This window comes from Papaver somniferum, chromosome 2 (assembly GCF_003573695.1).
Source record: "Papaver somniferum cultivar HN1 chromosome 2, ASM357369v1, whole genome shotgun sequence".
Classification (NCBI taxonomy): domain Eukaryota; kingdom Viridiplantae; phylum Streptophyta; class Magnoliopsida; order Ranunculales; family Papaveraceae; genus Papaver; species Papaver somniferum.
The window spans coordinates 5,671,360-5,695,223 of record NC_039359.1 but is presented as its reverse complement, the minus strand read 5'-3'; the positions used below and the strand labels follow the sequence as shown (position 1 = coordinate 5,695,223).

The following is a 23,864-nucleotide window of genomic DNA, read 5'->3' as shown; positions in this document are numbered from 1 at the left end:
CGAGCACTATTTGAAAAATGATTAAACCAGCATTTAAAAATCCTTTCACCAACTGATCTTCAAGAGACTTTGGTATTTTGCTCACTTGAGCATCTGGGTGCTATATGGTCGGTTCATCATCCCTTGTAGCGCTCCCTACTTCATTTTCATGAATGATTTTCAATAAATCATCAATTCGGTAATTGACCAAAATTAGGGTTTCGAATCCAGAGCTCTGCAAAACATAATTTTGAGCAGATTCAAACACTAATAATCTTACGTTGATCCCTTGATCAACACTTTAATAATTATGCTCGGCTCATATGTCAGCATCTTAAATTGACGTTTGCTCAAACGAGCAATATTTGCTTAATTAAAAGAATATTAGTTCAACTATCAATATTCGACAATGTCAACAATTCATTAAACGAGCAACATTTACTCATAAGAGCAATATTTTTTCAAATCATGAATATTGGCTCAGCTTCCAATATTCAATAACTCATGTGAGCAGCATTTGCTCATATAAGCAACATTTGCCCATACGAGCAATATTTTCTCATACCATGAATATTGGTTCAACTATCAATATTTGCTCAGATGAGCAACATTTGCTCAGTCCATGAATATTGGTTCAACTATCAATATTTGCTCAGATGAGCAACATTTTCTCAGTTCATGAATATTGGTTCAACTATCAATATTTGCTCAGATGAGCAACATTTTCTCAGTCCATGAATATTGGTTCAACTATCAATATTTGCTCAGATGAAAAACATTTGCTCAGTCCATGAATATTGGTTCGACTATCAATATTTAATAAGTGATCATATGAGCAATACTTGCTCAGTCCATGAATACTGACTATTAATGTTCAACAGTTTATCAAACGAGCAACATTTGCTCACCTTAACAATCAACGTAATTATATCTTCGTCTCAACAGACATGTTCAATTCATGAGTCTCAGAATATTTGCAAATTATATACAACTCAGCAATAAAAGGACTCATCGTCCCATAAAGTCAGCAACTAACTAACTAAATACATGTCTGCCTTGCAGACTCCACATTCACAAGACATCAATCGTGTCACATAGGGGGATATTAACTAGGGTTTTGGTTTGGCGGTCTACGGCACGTGTGTTCATACACACGATGAGAATGTGAGCAAGTCGTGCAATCAGTTGGAGGAGTTAGCAAAGTAGTGGGTGGAAAGTTAACCAAGTCTTCGAACGATGAGAAACTGGTTTCAACACGATTTTCCACTTCCCCACTCTTTGACTCCCGCAACTGTCATACTTCACGGGATCATGGTGTTTTCAATTCAGCAATATATAAGTCTCTGAATCCTGATTGAAAAAAGAGAAGAATTTCTCAACAAGTTCACACAGACAATCTTTCGTCTACAAGAACTCATCGTCTGAGCGACCACTCTCAACTGAGTAAAATTCAATCATTCAGAACTTTCTTACGCAGAATACACAACACACCTACAATCTCGATCACCATTGATCTCACACATTTCTCAGCTTCTCTCCTACAGATCAGCCCATCCTCTCTTGTGACCGAATTGACTCTGGAACGTCCATTGTCTTGCTTTAGGTCGGAGTCCTACAGATTGATCTCTTGAACTTAAAGTACTCCCTTCTTGCAGTGCATCTGTGTGAGGTTAAACGTTTCGCTCGGTTCAAGGAGTCTCCTCCTCACGGTCGTCTCCTCAATCCCGTAAAAACCAGCAAGTCTTTTTTCCCCATCTACACCATTATCGACCAAGACTTGGCCGAACAACTCAAGTTGAGACGCTGGTCGGCTATACCGCTCGGCTAGAACTGAACGAATCAATTAAATCTAGGCCAATCACCAATTTTTACCATTGTCCAAAAATGGGTCTGTCCATCCATGTGGATACTCAAATGGCATTTTGAATTTGTTCCAGAGGACTTTCTCTTTAACCTCTCATTAGCTTTTTTATATTATTTTATCTCACGTTGGGCTTATCTTGGCATAATATGTATTGGTATGTTTCTGACTTCACGGTTTTTTGGAAAGTCAGTAATCAAAAATCTGGCTGAATTGGGACCTACTGTGATTAATTTGGGCCTACGACTACAAGACAAAAAAGAATAATTTTAAGTAAAATGGATAACCCCTTATCCAATTATTTTACTAAATGGAAAAACTACCCTTGATTGATTAGTGCTAATTTGGGTGATTAAATGATGTTTAATCAAGTTAACCTTGAAATAAACTACCATTAATTTATCATCAAAACTTGAAAAAAAATTAATTTTTTTTTTCCAAAACTCGATCCAGAATCGGTTTATGTTAGTGCAGCTGTTAACCGATTTTGGGTTGAGTTTTTAAAAGGACGAAGTAAACCCAGAATCGGGTTTTTCGAATACCAAAATAAAACGATTGCTGGAATCGGAGTTTATATAGTCCCACATAATCCGATTATACCTTAATTTCAGAAACAAAATATTCATTACATAGTTTAGGAAATTAGCGCATTACATATATAGGACAATTCAGTATGGGAATTCTAGAATTTGACACATCAAGTGTTCATCAATGAACCTCCGAGCACGTCGGTACAACATCGTATATTCTTTGTAGTGAATGAACTTAGTTTTCCTATTACGAATTCTCCATAGCCCATTGAAACGTTCCAGCTGAAATTCAATGAATTCTTAAATGTTAGTATGCGAACTTTGAAATATGACATAAGTATACATATTATCGGATTGCTCAGCTTGTGGATGATATTGGTACACCATATTTCCAACTTTAACATACTCTCACATTGCACTTTTTATGTAGTTGAATCGAAATGCCAAGTCTCTCTATTTGCGGTTATTGGGATTCCCTGTACGCCCGCAAAAGAACTCTTTAACTCTCTTCCAAAAAATTGAATAGATTTCATTCGGACGTTCACGGAACGTATTAGCAAATGATTTAACGAGACACACATCTTCATATGTTTCCCATTCCATTTTCCAGGCTAGGTATATGATATGGGAGTGGCTCAAAGAGGTTGTCCTTATATAGATAAGGAATCAACGTCTATTTTTCTCAAATTCAATTCAAACAATCGGAGTTTAGGTATGTCCACATAGTCCGATTGCGTCCTTGCAAAATCATATAAAATGTGCCTCTCAATAATCGGATTTTAATATTGCACATGTAATTCGATTCTAGGCAAAAAAAAAGTTACATAAGAACTGCCACTTTTCCTTACAAGAATCGGATTACATGTGATGCCAACATAGACCGATTATGAAGGTTGTGAAAATCTGCCTCTCATTAATCGGTCTTTAATATGTCACTTGCAACACGATTCTCGTCAAAAAAAAGATAAAGGAACATTGTCACTTTTCTTCACAAGAATCGGATTACATGTGATGCCCACATAAACCGATTCCTAAACTCCGGATTTTTTGTTATGTCAGAAACAGACTTTAAAATTATCAGTATAAACGGATTCTGAATACTTAAAAACCAGGTGAAAAAAATTTCCGCAATCGGTCTATGTGGTGCGCATTCAAAACCCGACTCTGAAATTGTACCCCTGGTGAAATGCCAGAATCGGATTTTTTACAAGTAAATGTAAACCGATTGTGGCAGAAAAAACTTCCAGAGTCATGCATTTTTTGCACACACACATTGTAGTTGGTTCTTTTGTCGCGTCTTAGACACACACAAACAATTTTCAAAAGAAACCAGATTCAGTCATTCATAAACTAGGATATAACCAAACATAATTCGACAATAAGTTTAAGAGATAAGTTTTGAGACCATAATTATCCATAGTTAAAGGAATAAGTTTGAAACCATTTATTCATCAATATCCCGACCACGACCACGTCCACCTCGTCCTCGTTTAGCATGTTGGGCGCTGCTCGATGCACCTTCATAATACTTTTCCAAACTTTGGATCTCTTCCTTTTTATCTTTAGCTCCTCCTCCTCCACCGTTTCCCAAACTTTGCACCCGCTTCCACATCTTCGAGACTGTTCAATTCATCAATCAGCTTTTCATTGGCCTTAACATTTTACCCTCCCCTGATAGCTATATGTGCCTGGGTTATCAAGTGTCTGACTCGTCTTCTCTGTTTCCATTTGAGAAACAACAAACATATAAAAAAATAATGTTAAAACAATTAACAAAACCGTAATTGAGAAATAATATGCACCAGGAATTCGAGAGTTGTATCTTTGTCTTCTATCCGGGGCCTCTCATCTACTCGTATCACTCGAGTATGCTAAATATTGGGATGCCATGGCATGTAACCCGGAATTGCCTCATCATCTGTTTTTAATCTACCATCCATAGAATATCCGTTATACTCTCTCTTATCCCAATATTTACATGATGGTAAAGGGTCGTGAACAATTTCAATATCATTATCATATGACTTGGTTATTTTCTCATCAATTTTAAACTTCTTGTGCTCCTATGGGATTGTTTGTATGTATCCGCATTGTCTTGCGACTCTCGTCGGGTTGTACATTACATATCCTCTTGGGTGAAATAACAGTCCAAAATAACTATTCTGCTCTTCGCACCCAACCATCTTTCCTTTTCCTTTGGCCAAACCCCCCTTGTAAGGGTCAAAGACAACATCTTTCGTCGTCAAGTTGTCCAACTGGCGTCTCAACTTCAGATAAACCTCATCTTGGGACTTTTCCTTACTCTTGTAGGTGTACATGTATCCATAAGAGTTACCGTCTCATTCCTTGTTCTCAAAAGCCCTTGCAGCAAATATTGGGAAGTGCAAATATATCCACGCCTGCAGAAAAGCCATATTCCATCTGATTTGGTTCCTGTCAGCCCTAGAAGTTTTTCTCAACTCGTTCAACGAGTGTGCAAAGATGTGCGTGCCCCAAGAGTATTTGTGAATCTCATCAAATGGTTGCAACAGCTGAATAAAGTTGGCGTTCACACGGGCACCGGAAACGTCGGGAAAGATAACATATCCTAGAACATAGAGGACATACGCATTGGTCATGGCGAAGATACGTTCCTTGGTCACCTCTTTTCCCTCAGCACGAAGTTTCTTTGTTCCACTGAAGAGTGCCCTCAACTTCGAGAGATGGAATATCCTCTGCTTATATTTGCCTACTAGCATTTCTGACTTGGTCATCGCTTCATCCCATTGGAACACTTCCTTGGTGAACGCGTAAATCTTGTCCCACTGAAGCTCTTGCGCGTACCCTTTGTGCTTCACGGCTTTACCCTCTATGCTTAGCCCGGAAATGAACTTCGCATCATTTGGAGTCATTGTCATTTCGCCAAACGGAAGATGAAAAGTATTTTTTTCCCCGTAATATCTCTTGGAAAATGCGGAACAAAGAGGTTTGTTGTAACCAAGATCCAAATTCTCGACCGCAGGAAACAATCCCGTAGGTTGGATTAGATCGATTACTTCTTCAACTTCTCTGATGGTTGATTCTATTACTTGTAGTGGCCAGCTCTTCATCATAGTCCTTGACATTCCTGGCTTCATACGACGAACGACATCCTTGTGATCCTATAAAACAAAACAAATCCGATGGACAATAATCAAAACACTACACGAATAATAAGTTTTATGTTACATAACATAAGGTTTAGGTAATTAATATGGTATGACAGACGACCGCGAACCAACTCTCTTTGTACCCCCATAACACCCGTCCTCCATCGTCGGGTAACCCTTTCACGGGATCATTAGGGTCGCGAGTAAACATCTTCTCCGGGTCGGGCATGTGGTCCCCTTTCTTCTTACCATCCTTCTTATCATCTTTCTCACTGATGAGATTTCAAATTGAGTTGTAGTAAAAAGTTCGTTGAGACTTGTGAAAGCAACAGAGTTTGGATTTAATTTTTAAGACTAAAAATATAGCAAACTTAAATAAAAGTGATATGAAAAATATGGAGAAGACTGGGGATATGGAATCCACTATTTACCAAAATCAAAGTGATTTATATTCTCTAATTATAATCATGCAAATCATGCATTCAAATTGATTCTTAATATTGCAATAGTTGATTTTTTAGAAATAACAATTGTAGATCGAAAGTATGGGACATCAAAACCCTAGGCTAGCATGCTCCATCAATTGAAATGACAATTGTTTAACAAAAACCATTTTATCAATTTATTTATCTAGGAAAATAATCATATAACAATTGCATAAATTAGAGATTACCACTTTTCATTGGTGAATTAGCTTCCTCCTTCGCCCCAGAGGATGGGGTTTAGCTCATCATTAGGAAAACACGTTCAAAATTCATTTCTTATTGCTCAAAGGTGGTGTAGAAATGATGAAATGGGAGAAACAATGATAACCGGGTTTGAAACAGTTATAAGTGTTACAAACTGGAAAGAATGATAAAGAGGATGTGTCACTGTTACTGTAGCTCTAAGACTTTCGTTGAGCAGTCGCAAATACTGTAGGAGAAACGACTGCTTCTGTGGGTCAATGTTCTTCATGTTCTTCAATGGCAGCAGCAACAACAGTTTTCTCTGGTGATCGTGTTTCGCCTCTATGATGTTCCAAAGCCTTCCCCAACTCTCCGTAACCCATCTACTGACCCTCAACGACTTATATAACCTCACTGCGCCCAAATCTCCCATCATAACTGCATATAATCTTCCATTACTCAGCTTTGAAGAGAAATATTCTCGGGAATATTTTCTTCCCAGATTTAACTCCACATGTTGTTTTCTCGTGACATAAGATACTCAACACGTTGAGTCATCATCCAGAAGTGGTATAACATGGATCAGGCACAATAAAATCTCTCGATCACACACACAGAACTCAGAATGGACTGACTAAAACCCGTGGCACTCTGTTTCCTTCTCTCGGTTTATCTAACAAAATTCAACCGAACCAAAGGCCTTTACCAAGCCTGATAAACCCAATCAAGTCTTCCCCTGCAGACCCAGCCATTGAGTCTCGCTAAATTCTCCCAAAACTCAAACCAGAAATTTGTTGTTCTTCTGGTCATTCTTTCCCGCAACTTTTTCGAATTCAAATGAAGAAGAAAGGTGCCCCCCTAACCAGAGTGAGGGTGCCGATAGAAAATGGGGTGCTGTGGATGAATTTGGGTGCTGAGGATGAATTTGGACTACGCATAACCTTGGGTTCCCCTTAGCCAAATCTGGGATCCGTATAGCAAATGTCCTCCAGGGGTCCAAATAGCACTTTTTGAGCAACTTTTTCCACACAAGTGTATTTCTCCAAAAACACCTACACAAACATAAAAACACCATAATAAGTACAAAATCAAGCACTAGCAATAGGGACACTAAGGAAAATTCAGACACAAAAATGTGTCTATCACTCACCATCTTGAGCATCTCCTCCTTGGACTTGTTGTTGAACTTCTCCTCCTTAGACTTGTTCTTCAACTTCTCCTATCTCTCTATCACCTTCATCCTCACCTTCTTCCCCATCATCCTCATCCCCACTTTCTTCTTCATCACCTTCCTCACTTTCTTCTTCATCACCTTCCTTGCCACCAGTTTCTTCTTTATCACCTTTCTTGCCACCAATTTCTTCTTCATTTATCTCCTACTCGCCACTTTATTCTTCAACAACTTCTCCATCACCACCTCCTTCTTCTGTAGGTGTATCAGAATCAGATTATTCTTGTGCCGGTTGCTCCGCTTGAGGTGATGGGTCATTGATGTGGATCGCTTTGGCTTTACTCCCCGAGCCCCTTCGGTTGGAAGCATTTAAATTTTGACCACCCTCTAGACGAGGTCTCAAACTCTAAGGAGAATCCAAATCATTTTTCCTCTTATATTTCTTTTCGGCTTGACGTTGTTGCTTGCCTTTGTTTGACCTATAAAATACGGAGATAAGCGACAAACAACTGGAATTCAATGCATATTTTTGAATTCAAGTTATACAATCGGTTTACTCGATATACATATAAATACTGATTCCTAACATAACACATCTACAATCGGTTTATATAAGTGTTAATGTAATCCGATTCTAGCAAGAAAAAGTTACAGAAACATTGGGCATTCTTTCTTACAACAAGCGGTTTACTCGATACGATTATAAACCTGATTGAAACATTACACATCAACAATCGGATTTTATATGTGCAAATGAAATCCGATTATGGCTAAGCAGTGGCTACACAATCGGGCTATGTGGACACATATGTAATTCGATTCTAGCGAAAAAAAGATACAGGAAAACGGTTATCCCTACGGTTACATAATCGGGCTATGTTGGTATTAACATTGTCCGATTCCGATTCAAATTTCTCGAACCAGAAAACACATGCAGCACAATCGGGGTATGTGGGCATGAACAACAACCGATTCCTAATACAAACGGTTCACATGTACACTAAAATTAACCGATTCTGGTAAACCTGGGAAAATTTGAAATCAAAATTATCGATTTTTGAGTGATTGCATGTTACTAAAACCTAGTTTAGAGGATTGGGTTGGTAGAAAAGTACCTGATTCGACCCATTTCCTCCTCTTGTGGTTCAACTTCCTTAATTGTTTTCTTCGTTTTGTTTCGAAACGCTTCAACAGTTTCGGGATTATTTATCACTAGAAAATTTCCGGTTAGTAGGATGCTTCATTCTTGTTTGTTTCGTCATTTTATAGAAGAAGAAAACGATTAATCGTTTTTGGATCGTCGATAATCGACGATGTTTTGGTTTCAAAAAAATGGAAAAAAGAGGGAGAAGAAGAGAAGAATCGGTTTATAAGTTAGGAATTGAAACTGATTTTTAGTTTTAGGTTTTATTATTAAGAATTAATGGGGGTAAATTTATAGTATTAATATTTTTTAGAGGGTAAATTGGTATTTTTTAGCAAATTTAGACACCCCATATCCTTCTCCTTTGGATTGATGTGGAAATCTATAGGCCCCAATTTAGCCTGATCAAAAAATGGGGTTCTCCTCTGGTTTCAACTACACCCATCAAAATCACTGGAACTAAACGTCTTCAAAGGTTATGGGTAGGAGCTTTTTGCTTTGTGATTAATATCTAACTATCACATTCTAGCTCTGATCACTCTCCTGGCACACTCGTGGTCCACAAAGTATTGCATTTAGTATGAATTTCTTGTCCATAACGCAGGTTGTGGTCATTTACGAAAAACATGACTGAAAATCAATTAAATCTTGTATAAGTACTTCGTACAATCAATAGAAGTTGGGCCTCATTTGTGTATGCCTTAAAACCACGAGTCTTTTCTTTCGTTTTCCCCAATCAATTATCCCGCGTCCCACACAACCATTTCCATTTAAATAGCCAGAGACAAGATGCAAATAATGCCCGCAACAGATTATCAGAAAAACATGCAAACCCCAATTATGTGTTCTTCTCGGTACAATGTCGGCATTAAAAATGAGTTGTACCATACAACCATACATGCATGGAAATTATGTAACTGTAGTTTTCAAATGGTTAATTACGATGCTGCTAGATAAAAATTCTTTCACTGACTTATGAGCAAAAAAAAGTTTCCCAATACCGTAATCTTCTTCGAAATTTAAATCTAGTCAACAGTTTTAGATGGAGATGAGGGAAAGCAACAGAAATCACGAGAAGTTGATACTTAAGTATTTAAGCATCTTAATTGTATTGTTGCCCGACTTTACCAAGAATTAGCTCTACAATTTTCTTACTTATGTACATGTAAAAGCAAAAAATTGGTGATACCGTTTGAGATTACTGTTAGTTGTTGACAATGAGTAACTCGAAAATTAGTCTTTGTTTCATATGACAGATCCATTTTTAGGGTGGTTGGTCGGGAGGAAGTAGAATGTGGCTAACAAGTCAGAAGAAGAGACTTCAATTTGACAAAGGAGAAATGAAAATATCTGTGTGTGTGAAATCTACTTTGATTTTGATAATAGTTTTCTTTGGTGTGGGTGATGACATGGTTGTTGGGATAAACATGGAAAATAAATACCTGCTGCAATCGTACCATTTTAAGACGTAGGATTTATCTGCTCTGCTGTTTCATATTTCTAGGTAACTGTTTGGCATTCTTACAGGCGGGAACCACTTGAAAGCATGCCCAAATGGAAAATGCTATAGCTGAGAGATGGGCCAAATCTAGGACAATCAATACAGATCTTCCATTATTTTTCTCTTTGTGCCGCTACCAATCTCAATGCAAGAGTTATTCCCCTTTCCACCATTCAAATTGTGCCATGTTTTGTCCTAAATTTGGACCAGCCCCTATTGTCCTAATTGTAGCAAGGTCGTGCCGACCAAATAGAGATGAATTATCGGATGGATGTTGTTGATTTCTCTCTAAATTGAACAACAAGGTTAAGACATGAATATTACATAGGGTTAATAAATTTGACATGGAATAGGCACTTCAGGGACCGGAATGGGAAAAAAAATCCAAGTTCTTGAGAATGTTCGAAAGGTTGATTTTTGGCAGTTGCCAACCTTGCAAAATTCGTTCATGAAATAATTAATTCCTACATTATTTTCATCTCACCATCACCTGTTGCCAAAATCTTGTCCAATGTGTTTTTCCTACATTAATTAAGCATCACATTCTTTGCATCTGTAAACGGGCCCCTCGGCCCGTACACTTTTCTACCCTTAGAACAACTGCAGTGGTACGAGTATAACCAAAGACCAAAGAGGGAAAAAAAGGTCAAATTTTGGGTTTAGTATGGTGTGTGACTACGGTGGAAAGACTAAATTTGGTCAGACGTACATTATAGGTTCGCCTGGTGTGGGGCGTAGACTATACCAACGCCTGATTGGGACGTGCACTAAAAAAAAAAAAAAATGAAAGAAGTGGGGCGGAGGTATAATGCCCGCCCCACTAAAATGATTTTGACAACAAAGAATGGGGCGGGGGTATAATGCCCGCCCCATACAAAATAATTAAAAAAAAGAAAAATGGGGCGTAGACTTTACGTACGCCCCATGTGAAGCGTAAACTATACCAACGCCCGGTGTGGGGCGTAGACTATACCAACGACTGATGTGGGACGTGCACTATATGTCCGCCTGGTGGTGGGGCGTGAAGTATATCAACGCTCGACTATATCTGGATTTAGTCTTGGTCCCAGACCAAATATACTCTGGGTTTTAGTCGTTGATCAAAATTTGATCGATAGTACGTTCCACTACGTCTGTTCAAAAGACCAAATATTTGGGTTTACTCTCCCACTGGGGACGCTCTTAGTTACATATAAAAAACTAAAAAGAAGTCGTGAGATATTTTCCAAAGAACTTACCAAACCAAACAGAACCTTAATCTCTCTAACCACACTCGCGTGTGAGTAATTTGCGTCTCATGACCAATCCTCGAACGTGTGCGATTCATCTACCTGTAGAAAGAGAAGTCATGATGAAATGAATAATCAAAGAAACCAAACAGATATCTTCTTCCTCATTTCCAGTCTCGTGTTTTTCACCAAATTTCAGGGTTCACAATTTTGCTTCGTCTTTTAAGCTTCTTAGAAAAAAATCAGAGATAGAAAGATAATTGTAATAAAGCATTGAATGCAAGATATTTTTATCAAATTTAAGCATTGAATATTTCTCTATCGAGATTTTTTTTTGATCAAAATCTAAAATGGAGGTTTATACATATCCATCTCGTCCATCTACTTCGTCATCGTATTCATCTTCCTTAGGGAATTGGGTTGAAAGAGTTAGAGAAATGTCTGGTTCTGTACTTTCAGCTCTTCTTGGAAACATTTTTTCTGCGATATTCACCTTCTTCTTCGCATTGGGTTAGTGTTTTTTTTTCTTCTCTTTAATCGTTTCTGTTTCTCCGATTCTTATATATAATTATCTCAGAATCATGTGAAATTTAGAAAATGCCTACACAAAGCTTAGGTTAGACATTTTTATTCTGCTATGGGTTTTGGCAATAATGATTTTGATGAATCGGGGTGATATTTGTTTCTAATTTGTGATGGTTTCTAGCTATATTCATGAAATTCATCTTATTTTCTACAATCATTTCTCATATTTTTACCCAATTGAGGACTTTTTCTCACAGTCTCATTTTTATGTTGAATTCACCCAGTTAGATATCTCATTTTTGAAGTATTAGAGAAGATTTGGGGTTCTTTCAAATTTGCATTAGCCAATAAATTAGGAATTGCCCATTAAGATTTTAGTTGCAATGTAGTTTATGAGAACAGTTTTGTTTTTGGTTGATTGCAGTTGGGTCATTGTTAGGTGCAATGACAGGAGCTTTGATAGGGCAAGAAACTGAAAGTGGTTTTTTTAGAGGAGCTGCTGTTGGATCAATCTCAGGAGCTGTTTTCTCACTTGAAGTTTTTGAATCTTCTCGTATATTATGGCATTCGGATGATACTGGAATCGGGTGTCTTCTTTACTTGGTGTGTAGCTTGATGTTTGTTTTGGTTCATTGAAATGTGGAATTAGTTTTGGATTATAAATTTCCTGATGTTGTTATATTTGATTTATGTAGATTGATGTTATAGCTAGCCTTCTCAGTGGAAGACTAGTGAGAGAAAGAGTTGGTCCAGCCATGCTAACTGCTGTACAAAGTCAGGTATGTTGAAATTTCCATTACTACTAGTACCGGCTATGCAGATATGTGCTCATATTGTTGTATTCTTTGGTACTGTAAATTTGATTGTGATTTTTGATTGTCTTGTATTAGATGGGTGCGATTGAAACTAGTTTTGATGAGGTTTTCGATATTTTCGAAACTGGTGGATTAAAAGGGTTGTCAGGAGATAGAGTAGAGAAGATCCCAAAGATCAAAATTACTAAGAAAAACAATGTGGATGCATCTGGGGAGAGGATATGTTGCTCAGTGTGTCTTCAGGTCTGTTTTTCTTGTTCCTTCTCTATTAAACTAACTTCTCTCTATATCTAGGACGTATGCAAACTAGATGTCACACTAAACTTACTGGTGAGTTCAATGTTTCTTCTTCTTTTATAGGATTTCCAACTTGGAGAGACGGTTCGAAGCTTGCCATATTGTCATCATATGTTCCATCTTCCTTGTATTGATAAATGGCTTGAGAAACAGGGTTCTTGCCCACTTTGCAGAAGGGACCTGTAGTGTTTTTTAGCGTAAATTACAGGATCAATAGGAAATTTTTACTTAATTTCTAGAGGTCACTTCAATGTTAATCAGTGCTTAGTTATATACCATGTCATGCCTGTAATCTCCTTGTTCATTATGTATAAAGTTCTCGAGTTTCTTAAACAATTTCTGTCTGTTTAGTTCTGTTAATATAGGAAACCTAACTACTTAAACAGTCACTTTATTGGCACCATCTTGTAAACATTACTTTATGCTAAATACCATGCTAAAAATGAAATAAGATACCGTATGCTAAACATGCTTCGTTTCTGTTAATATTGAACACCAATTGATATTAGCTTGAACTTTGGTTTGTTCGCATCTTTCATGAGTATAAGCTTGAATAGTTTATGCAAACTAATTTCAATTACTTAGTTATATGTAATTGAAAAACAGGAGTGCAAACATAAAATCTGGAGCCAAGCTATACCAACCAAACTTATAGATGCATTATAAAGATAAATACCACCACACATGAACTAACAGAACATCAGCAAACTCCTAGTTCCAACTGAAAACCCGAATCATACCAGAAACAGACTGCCACTTCTTAAACTAAGATAGCTAGGAAAACTAAGAAAGCAGAAAATGAAACAGAAATTAAAAACATAGCAGAACCAGCAGATGCAACAAGAAGAAAAGTCTCTAGTTCGAACCTTCGCCATAGACAGAAATGAGATCAATAATGTTGGCAACAACATCCTTCGAGTCTCGAAGCAGTTTAATGCTTCGATTCAACTTCTCACGTTTGGTTGCCACAGAAGGCGACTCTTCCAGCATCCTTTCAATACCACCAGAACCACTTGGCCCACCCATGAGTTCGCTTGTAATGTCTGGCTCCATATCCTTGTTAACCAGGTTTTGAACACTAAAGAGCAGATGCAGTGCCAAACTATCAACCAATCTCCTCAGAACGATCTTCCAAAACGCCATGAGTCTCATCTTGATATCAAACGCCTGTTGCACAATCTGCGTATCAGTGAGACGACCAAATTCAACATCACCCAACATTTCGAAGTTTTTTAGCTCTTGACCAATCATTGATGACATCCTAGAATTGCTGCTGCTGCAACATAAGCCTAGTACATGTAGTAATATAATCAGGACTACAACTATAGTCGGCCATTTTCTCCATTTCCACAATCTCCTTGACCCGTTCAATAGATCGATTCCTTACCTTTATCATCAGATTATGAGCTGCCCATCTGATAAAAGATTGAAGCTGCGGGTAGCTTCCAGATTTCATCATCAGTACACGAACAAACACATCATCCACATAATTCCAAACCTTCCGTGCAAACTCAACTGGCGTCTCTGCCACTACATCAATTCTTCTTTGCAATATTGTGAGAAAAGCTGCACGAGGTAAAAAGTTAGGAAGGCCAATACCTTTAGTTTCCCCTAAAACCTTAACTTCCTCTGTCAGAAAACTATCTTTGTTGTTTTTCCAAGGAGACTTGGATTCCAGTTCAGCAGCATAATTGTCAAGCATCTCTGCTAATCGGGCCGTGCAGAGCATATTTCCTTCATCTGGAAACTCATTGAATTCTCCGGTGATAAGGATCTTCCTTAGAGTCTCCTTAGCAGATCCAAGCACACGCATAAATGCTGTTACAGCATCAGCAATGTTAGAAAGATTTTTAGGCATGTTATGCAGTTCAGATGCGTTCTGGTTAAGCTTTTCATTAATCCTTTTCACTATATCTGGCAAGATATTAGAATTACTGGTTGCCTGTATTTGCACTAGCTTCTGAGCCAAAACTGGTACACCCACAATAGATTTATCAATCTTTGAAAGTAGTGGGTGTGAATTAAACAGTCAGCCTCCTCAGTCCTCGCCTCTTCATAAGTTTCATCACCAATGCGATTCCTAACGCAAACATATCCAAGACCAATGTTAACATCATCAGCAGTAACTTTCTCTAGCAAACCTTCTGGAGATCTGTCAACTTTGGTAACAACAGCAAGAGTCCTCTCACCAGTCTTGTCAACTTTCTGAGACATTCTAATCGACTCACAAGTATAATGCTTTCCGTTGGTTTAATATACTCCATGATAATATTATTGATCTGTTCATATATATCTTCAGGTTGACCATGAACAGAAACTCTTGTAATTCCAGGTAAATCAACCATTGTTAGATCGGGTACTCCTTTCTTGTTCACCACAAGAGTAAGAGGAGTGTTGGAGATGCACTTACCATCACCTGCAATCTCGTCAGTTGCAGAAGAGATGGCTTCAGAAATGTTTGCCTCATCAGTATGGACCTCCTTTCCATGAAACTCCAAGTGAAGCTTCGGTTCAGGAGAAGAGTGATTCTGGAGACGCATTACCAGAGGAACACGAGTACAGATTCCTTGGCCTCTCGGGAGACTAATACCGGCCAAGGATTTCAGTACACTTGATTTACCAGAAGACTGATCCCCAACTACAACAATAGTTGGAAGTTGTATCCCTTCATCCATGACTTTCAAATGACGAAGTTTGTCGACAGCGTCAAGCAGTGGACGTATACGGTCATTGAAGTTTGAGATTAAAGGTGTTGTGTTCTCTACAGATTTTTCTGGTTTGGTTTGACTGCTCATACCAGGCAATATCATTTTGTTTTGAAGTTAAGTTAATGGTGAACTAGAGAGGGAGAGATAGATGAAGCAAAGCTGAGGATCTGCTGGGGTATTTATAGAGAAAGCTCCAACGGAGAATGTAGTAAGTCTCTATCAGTATCTTCAATGCATGGAGAATATGATGGATAGCTCACGGTTCGAAAAAATTAAGTGATGAAGAAATTTGTAACGCTCGGGAATGAACTACTTCATGCATGCATCGTTATTCAAAAGTCTCTATCACTATCTTCTATGCACAGAGAACATGAAAAGCTCACTGCACGAGAAAAATTAATGAAAGAATTTGTAAAGCTCGGGAATGAACCGCTTCATGCATGCATCATGTATTCAAAAGTATAAGTGCAATTAGGCAATACTACTAGTTACAATGAGATAAAATGAGCTTTTTCTTCAACTACAACCATAAATATAGGTGTTAATCTGTGCACGGAAACGAGCCTGCTTGCTTAGTGAACTTTTATAAGGAAAATCTGATGCTTTAGTTTGACTAAACTCATAATGGCATTGATCCTTTGGTAAGGCTGGAAGCCTAGGGAAAGTGCTAATTAATCTTTGGTACAGGTGAAATCACTAGAATTGTTCTTGTTTTCACAGGAGACTTCAGCAAAATCTAAATTAAGTTCTATTGAATGAATGTTGATGTGACTAGTTCTCAACTCCACTACCCTGCATAATTGAAGTTCTTTAGCTATTTGCAGAAAGATTCACGTCTCTCAACACAAGAGTAGAGTGGAACTTGTTGCATACTTTAACTTGAATACCTCTGTATCCTAGCTTGCATAATCCAAGGTGCCTTACCATTAGAATTGATGAATATGTACGAAGATTTTAGATTTTTACAGTTTCTCATATCACTTTCTTCTGCGTTCATGTAATCAAATTTATGTTTAAAACTTAACCAAGCACCTCTTCCTAAATTACATATGCGCTGAAATATTTTTGCAGATGATCGAATGAAATCACTGAACCATACATTACTTTCCTTGGGACTGGTATTTTCCGTTATCATTTTTTAAGAGCAACTTTTTGGTAGAACTAACCACCGCAAGCAAGACTACCAAATGGGCAACTATGTGAAAGCAAACAAGTAGTTTGGTCGTATGTAATTAACGATGATAATTTAGCACATCAAATTGCTAGTTTATACTTAAAATTGACAGATTAAATAATCAACCTTTTTCTACATCAATATATTTTCTGCAAATCCAGACATAATACACAGGGAAGGAAGAGAAATGAAATATGGGCTTTGCATCCTAAAGAACCATAAGCGCTATCTGTATCTTCAGTTTTTCAAGTCTAAAAGCCGTACCATACCATACTTGGGAACCCGGATGATTTAAAAGTATTGACAATACAAAGAGAGAAAACACAACTAAAGGGTTGTTCTCAATGAAAGAATAATTATAGCTATAGATAGTAAACCCAAAAAGAGAACTGATAGGGTAGAGGGAAGATGACGGGGGGTGTGGTTGTTTGATGTATCTACCTCACCCCTTTATTCACTCTGGATACTGGAGAGCCACCGAAGAAAACAGAGGTCCAGCAACAAACAAACAAACCTGAAGTTTAATATAGGCTACTGTGGAGCAGAGACATGGGCGATCATTCACTTAATTAATTAGATGCCTCTCGACTGTAGTATGCATCCAGTGTTTTTGCTGGGATACGGTGAAGAAGTTCACGGGGGAAGATACGTAGCAGTGTCCATGCCAAATCAAGCGACTGGAAAATGTTTCGAGTATCGTAAGCTCCTTGTGCCACAAACTTCCTTTCAAATTTGTCTAAGAACTCGAGATAGAGCTGAGAGAGAAAAAACAAACAAACTTGGTCTTAGATATTGCTGGATACATAGCCAAAAGAAATGGAAAACTTTTCCAACATTTGTGCTCTTCATGCAAAGCATGATCTGGGTGCAATTTGACACCATAGTATGGGACAATGACCAACACTGTAGTTGCTGGGGATCCCAATAGTCAAATAGTCACCTACGTGAACCATTCAACAGATTACTCCCAATCATCTGGTGGTGTCAATTCTCTTGACCATGTTGCCCATAGGACAACATATTCAAGCACAGGTCTGACTAATGTATTTGTGTATGTGAAATAGAGAGAGGTAGTAGGGAAAAACCAGATCTTCTGATGAAAGTGCTTCTTCTCCGACCACGGCTTTCATTGCTTGCACATCCTTTCCAATGGCATAATTTGCATATAGCTGAAAACATAAGATTGATAATAAAGGTGAGTACTGATTCCTAAAGTGAAGCGACAAATGCTGACTCTATATCACCACTGACCTGGTTGGAGACATCAGAATGATCCCTACGAGTCATTCCTTCTCCAATAGCACTCTGCAATGAAAACCAATAGCAGAATTGAATCAGAATATTAGTAACCAGGACAAACCGCTGCAAGCAAGAGCTTTATCAAATAACATTCTTACCTTCATCAATCGTGAGAGTGATGGAAGCACGTTGATTGGTGGGTATATCTGTTGAATTAAGCAACGGAGAGTGTTCAGTTCAAGAATCAACTATACACCATCACTGGAGAGAGTGAAAGTTCAGAATCAGAGTTGTACAACTCTGTCAGCAAAGAACAAAATCAATCACATCTATTTTTCTCCTTTACTTTATTTCAAGAACTGCGAACAACAGACTCATGTATCATGAAGTAATCCTAGGTTGTACCTGTCGATTGTGAAGCTGTCTATCAATGTATATCTGTCCCTCAGTAATGTAACCAGTAAGATCAGGAGTAGGATGCGTAATATCTGGACAAATCAAACATTGTTTTAGATGAACAATGAATAGTTATCAAAATGGAATTGACAATTATATGAGAGTGCACTCGGAAATTTGATTAACGATGAAGTACCATCGTTGGGCATAGTTAAAATTGGGATTTGTGTTATGGAACCCTTTCGTCCTTCAATACGCCCAGCGCGCTCATAGATTGTCGCCAAATCGGTATACATATACCCAGGATATCCACGTCGACCGGGTACTTCCTCTCGGGCTGCGGAGACCTACAATGAAAATGTTTTGTTTTTTTGTTCAGTTGAAATAGGTATCAACCGGACATGCATGGTAGGCTACAAATACAACGAGGCAGGAACATAGTTCAATCGTTTCATGCATTAAAAAGATTTTGAGTATGATGCAGTGAACAATTCTCGCAATCATAATTACAGTCATAATACCTCACGAAGTGCATCTGCATAAGAACTCATATCCGTCAAAATAACCAGAACATGCTTGCCACATTCATAAGCTAGATATTCTGCAGTAGTAAGAGCAATTCGGGGAGTAATGATTCGTTCAATGGTGGGGTCATTGGCCTGTACAAAAGTATCATAAAATTGTAAACACAGGAGTCACATTGGTTTCATTACACATTCAGAATGAAAAAGAAGTATGGAGTTCATTCTTATATTGGAAAAAGAATATTTGTGGTTACGTATCAAAAGATTCAAAACAATGGGAAATTTTTTATAAAACAGAAGTTACCAGGTTAAGGAAAAGGGTCACTCTCTCCATGGATCCGTTTTCCTCAAAATCCCTTTTGAAAAATTGTGCTGTCTCCATGTTTACTCCCATAGCAGCAAAGACAATGGCAAAGTTGTCCTCTTCGCCATCCTATAAGTGCCATATTAACAAAAGTTCAAAAGCCATAAATTACCTAATCAACAAACATACACTTGAACTCCAAAACCAAATAGAAAAGACTCAAATTGTATCATGACGATGGCCGAATCACATAACATCTAGCTCTTTTAGCTAGAGCAGTAGACCTGTAACCAATACTTTCTTCAACATGCATGGAACATGGAGAATTTGACCTCACTTTAGCTCCTACCATTTTTCATGTAACCCAATTCAAACTTATTTCTGAATTTTCTTCCCCCACAAATGAACGAGATTTCGTAGGCGGACTATACCTCCAAAAGATTCTCAGTCTTCTCTAACCGCTTGACTAGCCCTGCCTGACGACAGATCTGAGCAGCAATTTCATTATGAGGAAGACCAGCGGCAGAAAAAAGAGGGATCTTCTGTCCTCGAGCAATGGAGTTCATGACGTCGATAGTTGAAATCCCCGTCTGGATCATTTCTTCGGGATAGGTTCTCTCACTAGGATTAATAGAACTTCCTGAGAAAGACAGATACAATTTTAGAATATACACATTAAGAAAGACCAGCAAATGAGGACAAATCAGTAGTATCTCAATCACGGACCAGAAATATCCAAGTATGCTTCGGGAAGAATGGGAGGGCCATTGTCAATTGGTTTCCCTGATCCGTTAAAAATTCGTCCAAGCATATCTTGTGAGACGGGAGTTTTCAATACCTGTATAAAGTAAATTCGAAGGTGATGTAAAAACCGACGAATCTTATTCCATTACAGATCTAACATTCTGTAAATTTTTTGCTAATAGCGACAAGTTAAGATGACACCACAAAAAATTCTGAAATTTAGCTAAAGTGACACAAGTACGAAGATTGAAATTGGGTGTATTAAAAGAGACATGTAAGAAACATGAAGAGAAAAGAAAAACATTATGTACCTCTCCAGTGAACTGCACAGTTGTGTACTTGTTGTCAATCCCTGATGTCCCTTCGAATACCTGGCAGAAGCAATATCGCATCAGCGAAACATACAACATGAAAAAGAAGCCGATTTTTAAGAACCAATGAAATAAAAAAACACAAAATTAATTTCGTAGCATGGGGTGTGACATAATGAACCGATGAATTCTTTGCTGATAGTCTTAATACAATCGACCAGCCAAGTTGGAGAAGAGATGATCAGACAGAAAAGAAAGTATAACCTAAATTGGAAGTAGGTATCTATGGCTGTAAATGAAGTGGCTACAGAATCATGATGGGAATCCCTGGTGAACATGAGAACATGGACACACCAGATAAACTAAAAGGCATAGTTCTGAAAACAATATAACAAGGTCATGCATATCTTTGAAGAAAAATAAACTCCAAAAAAAGGCAAATTACATTTAGCATAAAGGAATTGCAAACATGCAAATTTGCACATAAAATTGATATAGATGACTGTCAAACTCTTAAATATGAGAGAGCGAAAAACCTGCACTACGGCCTTTTCTCCGTCGACTTCTAGAACTTGACCACGTCGAGTTGTTCCATCACCTAATCGAATATTCACAATTTCCTGATATTTGGGACCCTAAAAAACACAGAGGTAAATCAGATAACTGTGGAATGTAAGCGGAAAATTAGTAAAAAAAAATCTAAAAATTATACCTTCACTTTCTCTAAGATAACAAGTGGTCCTGCAACTCCAGAAACAGTTCTGTACTCTGAAATTGACATGGAAAGGATAACTTCAATGTCAACAAAATCAGGCAAAGATCAAATACGCAGTTCTCACACAAAACTAAGTCAACAAAATGGCAATATTAATGAACAATTATACGACTAGTTCAACTAACGAAACCAAATGATCCACAAGTGCACATTGATATATATATTTCCATTTGCAAGTTACAAGTTACAATGAGAATGTAGCACACATCCTTTAGATCCATGAGGATAAAACACAATGACAATGGACCCTTAGTACAAAATATCCAAAGCAAAAATAAGAAGATAACTTACCCATTCCAATTTCCAGAGATCCCTCCTCCATGTCATTTAATGGAATGCCCATCTTCAACTCGATGATAACCTAATAAACATCCCAAGTAAACTAAGTTAACATAGAAATCTTCTAAATTCAAATAAAACTCTCAAGTAAAGCTAAAATTCTTAATCACATGAAAATATCCATTCAGTTCAGGATCCACAACACTATCTCAGGAACTGAATTATCAAACACATTATGTGTAAATTAGAATACCTAAGAAACCCGATAATCTAATTTAGTGCCCGATCAAGGTTAAATTTCAGAATTGACCAAAACCCAAATCGTGAAATCAGAGATATCATCAATTCAGCAAATTATCAGATTGATGACACGTTTAAAAGTTAACAATGATTGAAAAGTTATGATTTTGATTAGAGAGACAAAGAAGATCTTAAGATGAAAAAGTTTACTTACTTTGATCCGTCGGAGAAAGAGGAGAGAGATCTGATAGGAGTGAGTGAGAGAGAGAGAAATAAGTAAAAATTCAAGCACTTCGTGGTCTGGAGGGACTCTTGTATAGCTGTCTCATTATTTATTGTATTTATTTATTTTCCTTTTCAGTTATTTACTTCTTTTTTTTATATATAATTCTACAAAACTAGTGACAAAACTCCTAGGTGACCAATTTAAAGGAACAAAAAAACCACCCATATTAATTTTAACAAATTAAATCAGTTTCATTAAATAGTGACATAAATACTCCAGCTCAAATAATAATTAGCAAATTTTTTTTTTTTACTTTGAAAAATCCCAGACGTACCCTTCTTGATCTTCGTCTTCTCTCCTTTCGTTTTTCTTCTTTCTTTCTCTCCTTCTCCCCACCACCATCACCACCAGCAGCGATACCAGATCTCACCAGCAGAAACTTTATACTTCCCCGACCACACTAGAACCTTCGTATCTCACCACCACCACCACCTTCGTCCGCCTCCTTCAATTCCATCACCACCTTCGTTCCCTTAACCCTTAATTGTTGAAATTAGGGTTGCGATTTTAACTTCAGTTGAAGAACAGAGATGGGTTGGTGACGAATTGATGATTGAGATCGATTTTTCAAGGAAGGGATGATGGAGTGGTGATGTTTGTAACAAGGTCTAGGAATTAGATCTAGGAATTGATTCCATGGTGGAAATGAACCACCGATGACGATCTGCTCGTGTTGGGAGAAACGGTGGATTTAGAATGGTAATTTGAAATTTTGAAGTATTGAAAAATCTTATCATTTCACTAATTTACAAACTATCAGATTCAGATACTGAAGAATACCACAAAATAATAGCTTGCTGATCTACTCCGACTATTCAGTCAATTGGCTATCAAAGATAAACAAGATATACTCGGATTTCATCCGATCAAGTTTTTGCACGAACCAAATCATAAAGATACGAAACCAATAAGAAACTTGTCTTCAAATTTTATTGATGTCTTATTATGTACTTGCACAACCAAACTTGACTCCAACTTATGATCGATCATGCACAGAACGGAGTTTGTTAACACTTGATGATCACAAGTCAACCTCGGATCTCAAGACATATACGAACTATCTCTAATCCCTTGATCTAGTTTGAGTGACCTTACTTCAGAAGAGAAGGATCTCAAGAATACTCAAACTAGGTGCAATCAAGAGTTAACAACCGTTAGTTAGTCAAATCAATAATCGAAAACTAAAATAACAATGTAATTCTAGTTTCCCGCAACGGTACTAGTAGACGCTTATTGATCCCAAAGAAATCTTTAAACTAGTGGACGTAAGAGATCTCGCCTAATTAGTTTACTCTTCTCTCCAAGATAGTATTACAAGTAATATTATTAGTCGACTACAAGTGACAACCAAATGAAGTGTCTGCCTTAGGATGAGTTTGTAAAAAGAACAAACTTCACCACTTATAGACCAAGGTAGTTTGGACACCAAGCAATTTCCATAACCGAAAATATTCTCAAGATATGGGATAAGCACCTAGGTTCGGTTTTGTCTAACTCCAACCAATATCCAACAGTATAATCGAAATCCTTCTTGGATTACAACTAAATATTAGTTAGCATACAAGATACTTAACTAATATATCTTCCAGAGATATGTTTTGCTTGCTAGAAAAACAAAACATATATATTCAAAAATCTTAATAAAAAAATTCTCAAACATTTTGATTTAGGATCTGTGACACCCCAATTACTAAACATATTTAACTATTGGAATTACAACCTAATTGAAGCATCAATCTAAATTATCAATTTAAAGAATCATACATACCTAAAGCAGATCAAAGTAAACACCAAAATCCTCTGATACATTTTAAATGAAAATCTCTCAAGTGATATTAATATATTAATGTGTTCTTTTACAAATAAACAAGTGATACAATATATAAAAGATATGTAACATTCTTAATTCGTTAAAGATTTAAACTATGGAAACAAATATCTTCAAGCGCGCCATCTCTTCTGACAACTGAAAAAACACTAAAGTGGGAACGAGTGAGCATATCATCCCGAAAGGGTGCCCAGTGGAAACATATAAC

At 37.4% G+C, this 23,864-nt stretch overlaps 2 protein-coding genes and 1 pseudogene across 2 annotated transcripts; 1 reads left to right on the top strand and 2 right to left on the bottom strand.

Moving 5' to 3' along the window:
- The first annotated feature begins 11,253 nt into the window (after positions 1-11,253).
- On the top strand, positions 11,254-13,315 carry LOC113346744 (NEP1-interacting protein 1-like). Its single transcript, XM_026590245.1, has 5 exons — positions 11,254-11,721; positions 12,161-12,339; positions 12,432-12,515; positions 12,627-12,794; positions 12,912-13,315. The coding sequence occupies exons 1-5, from the start codon at positions 11,562-11,564 to the stop codon at positions 13,032-13,034; spliced, it is 714 nt and encodes a 237-aa protein (XP_026446030.1). The 5' UTR covers positions 11,254-11,561; the 3' UTR covers positions 13,035-13,315.
- Positions 13,316-13,703: 388 nt separating this feature from the next.
- LOC113350612 lies at positions 13,704-15,658 on the bottom strand (annotated as a pseudogene).
- A 1,157-nt stretch (positions 15,659-16,815) lies between these two features.
- LOC113346743 (V-type proton ATPase subunit B 2) lies at positions 16,816-21,863 on the bottom strand. The gene is made up of 15 exons (XM_026590244.1): positions 21,757-21,863; positions 21,315-21,384; positions 20,961-21,016; positions 20,785-20,883; positions 20,249-20,308; positions 19,920-20,031; positions 19,625-19,833; positions 19,194-19,322; positions 18,887-19,024; positions 18,562-18,712; positions 18,375-18,457; positions 18,128-18,175; positions 17,982-18,035; positions 17,816-17,899; positions 16,816-17,485 (listed from the first exon to the last, which is right to left on the bottom strand). The coding sequence occupies exons 2-15, from the start codon at positions 21,364-21,366 to the stop codon at positions 17,300-17,302; spliced, it is 1,461 nt and encodes a 486-aa protein (XP_026446029.1). The 5' UTR covers positions 21,367-21,384; positions 21,757-21,863; the 3' UTR covers positions 16,816-17,299.
- Between the last annotated feature and the right edge of the window lie 2,001 nt (positions 21,864-23,864).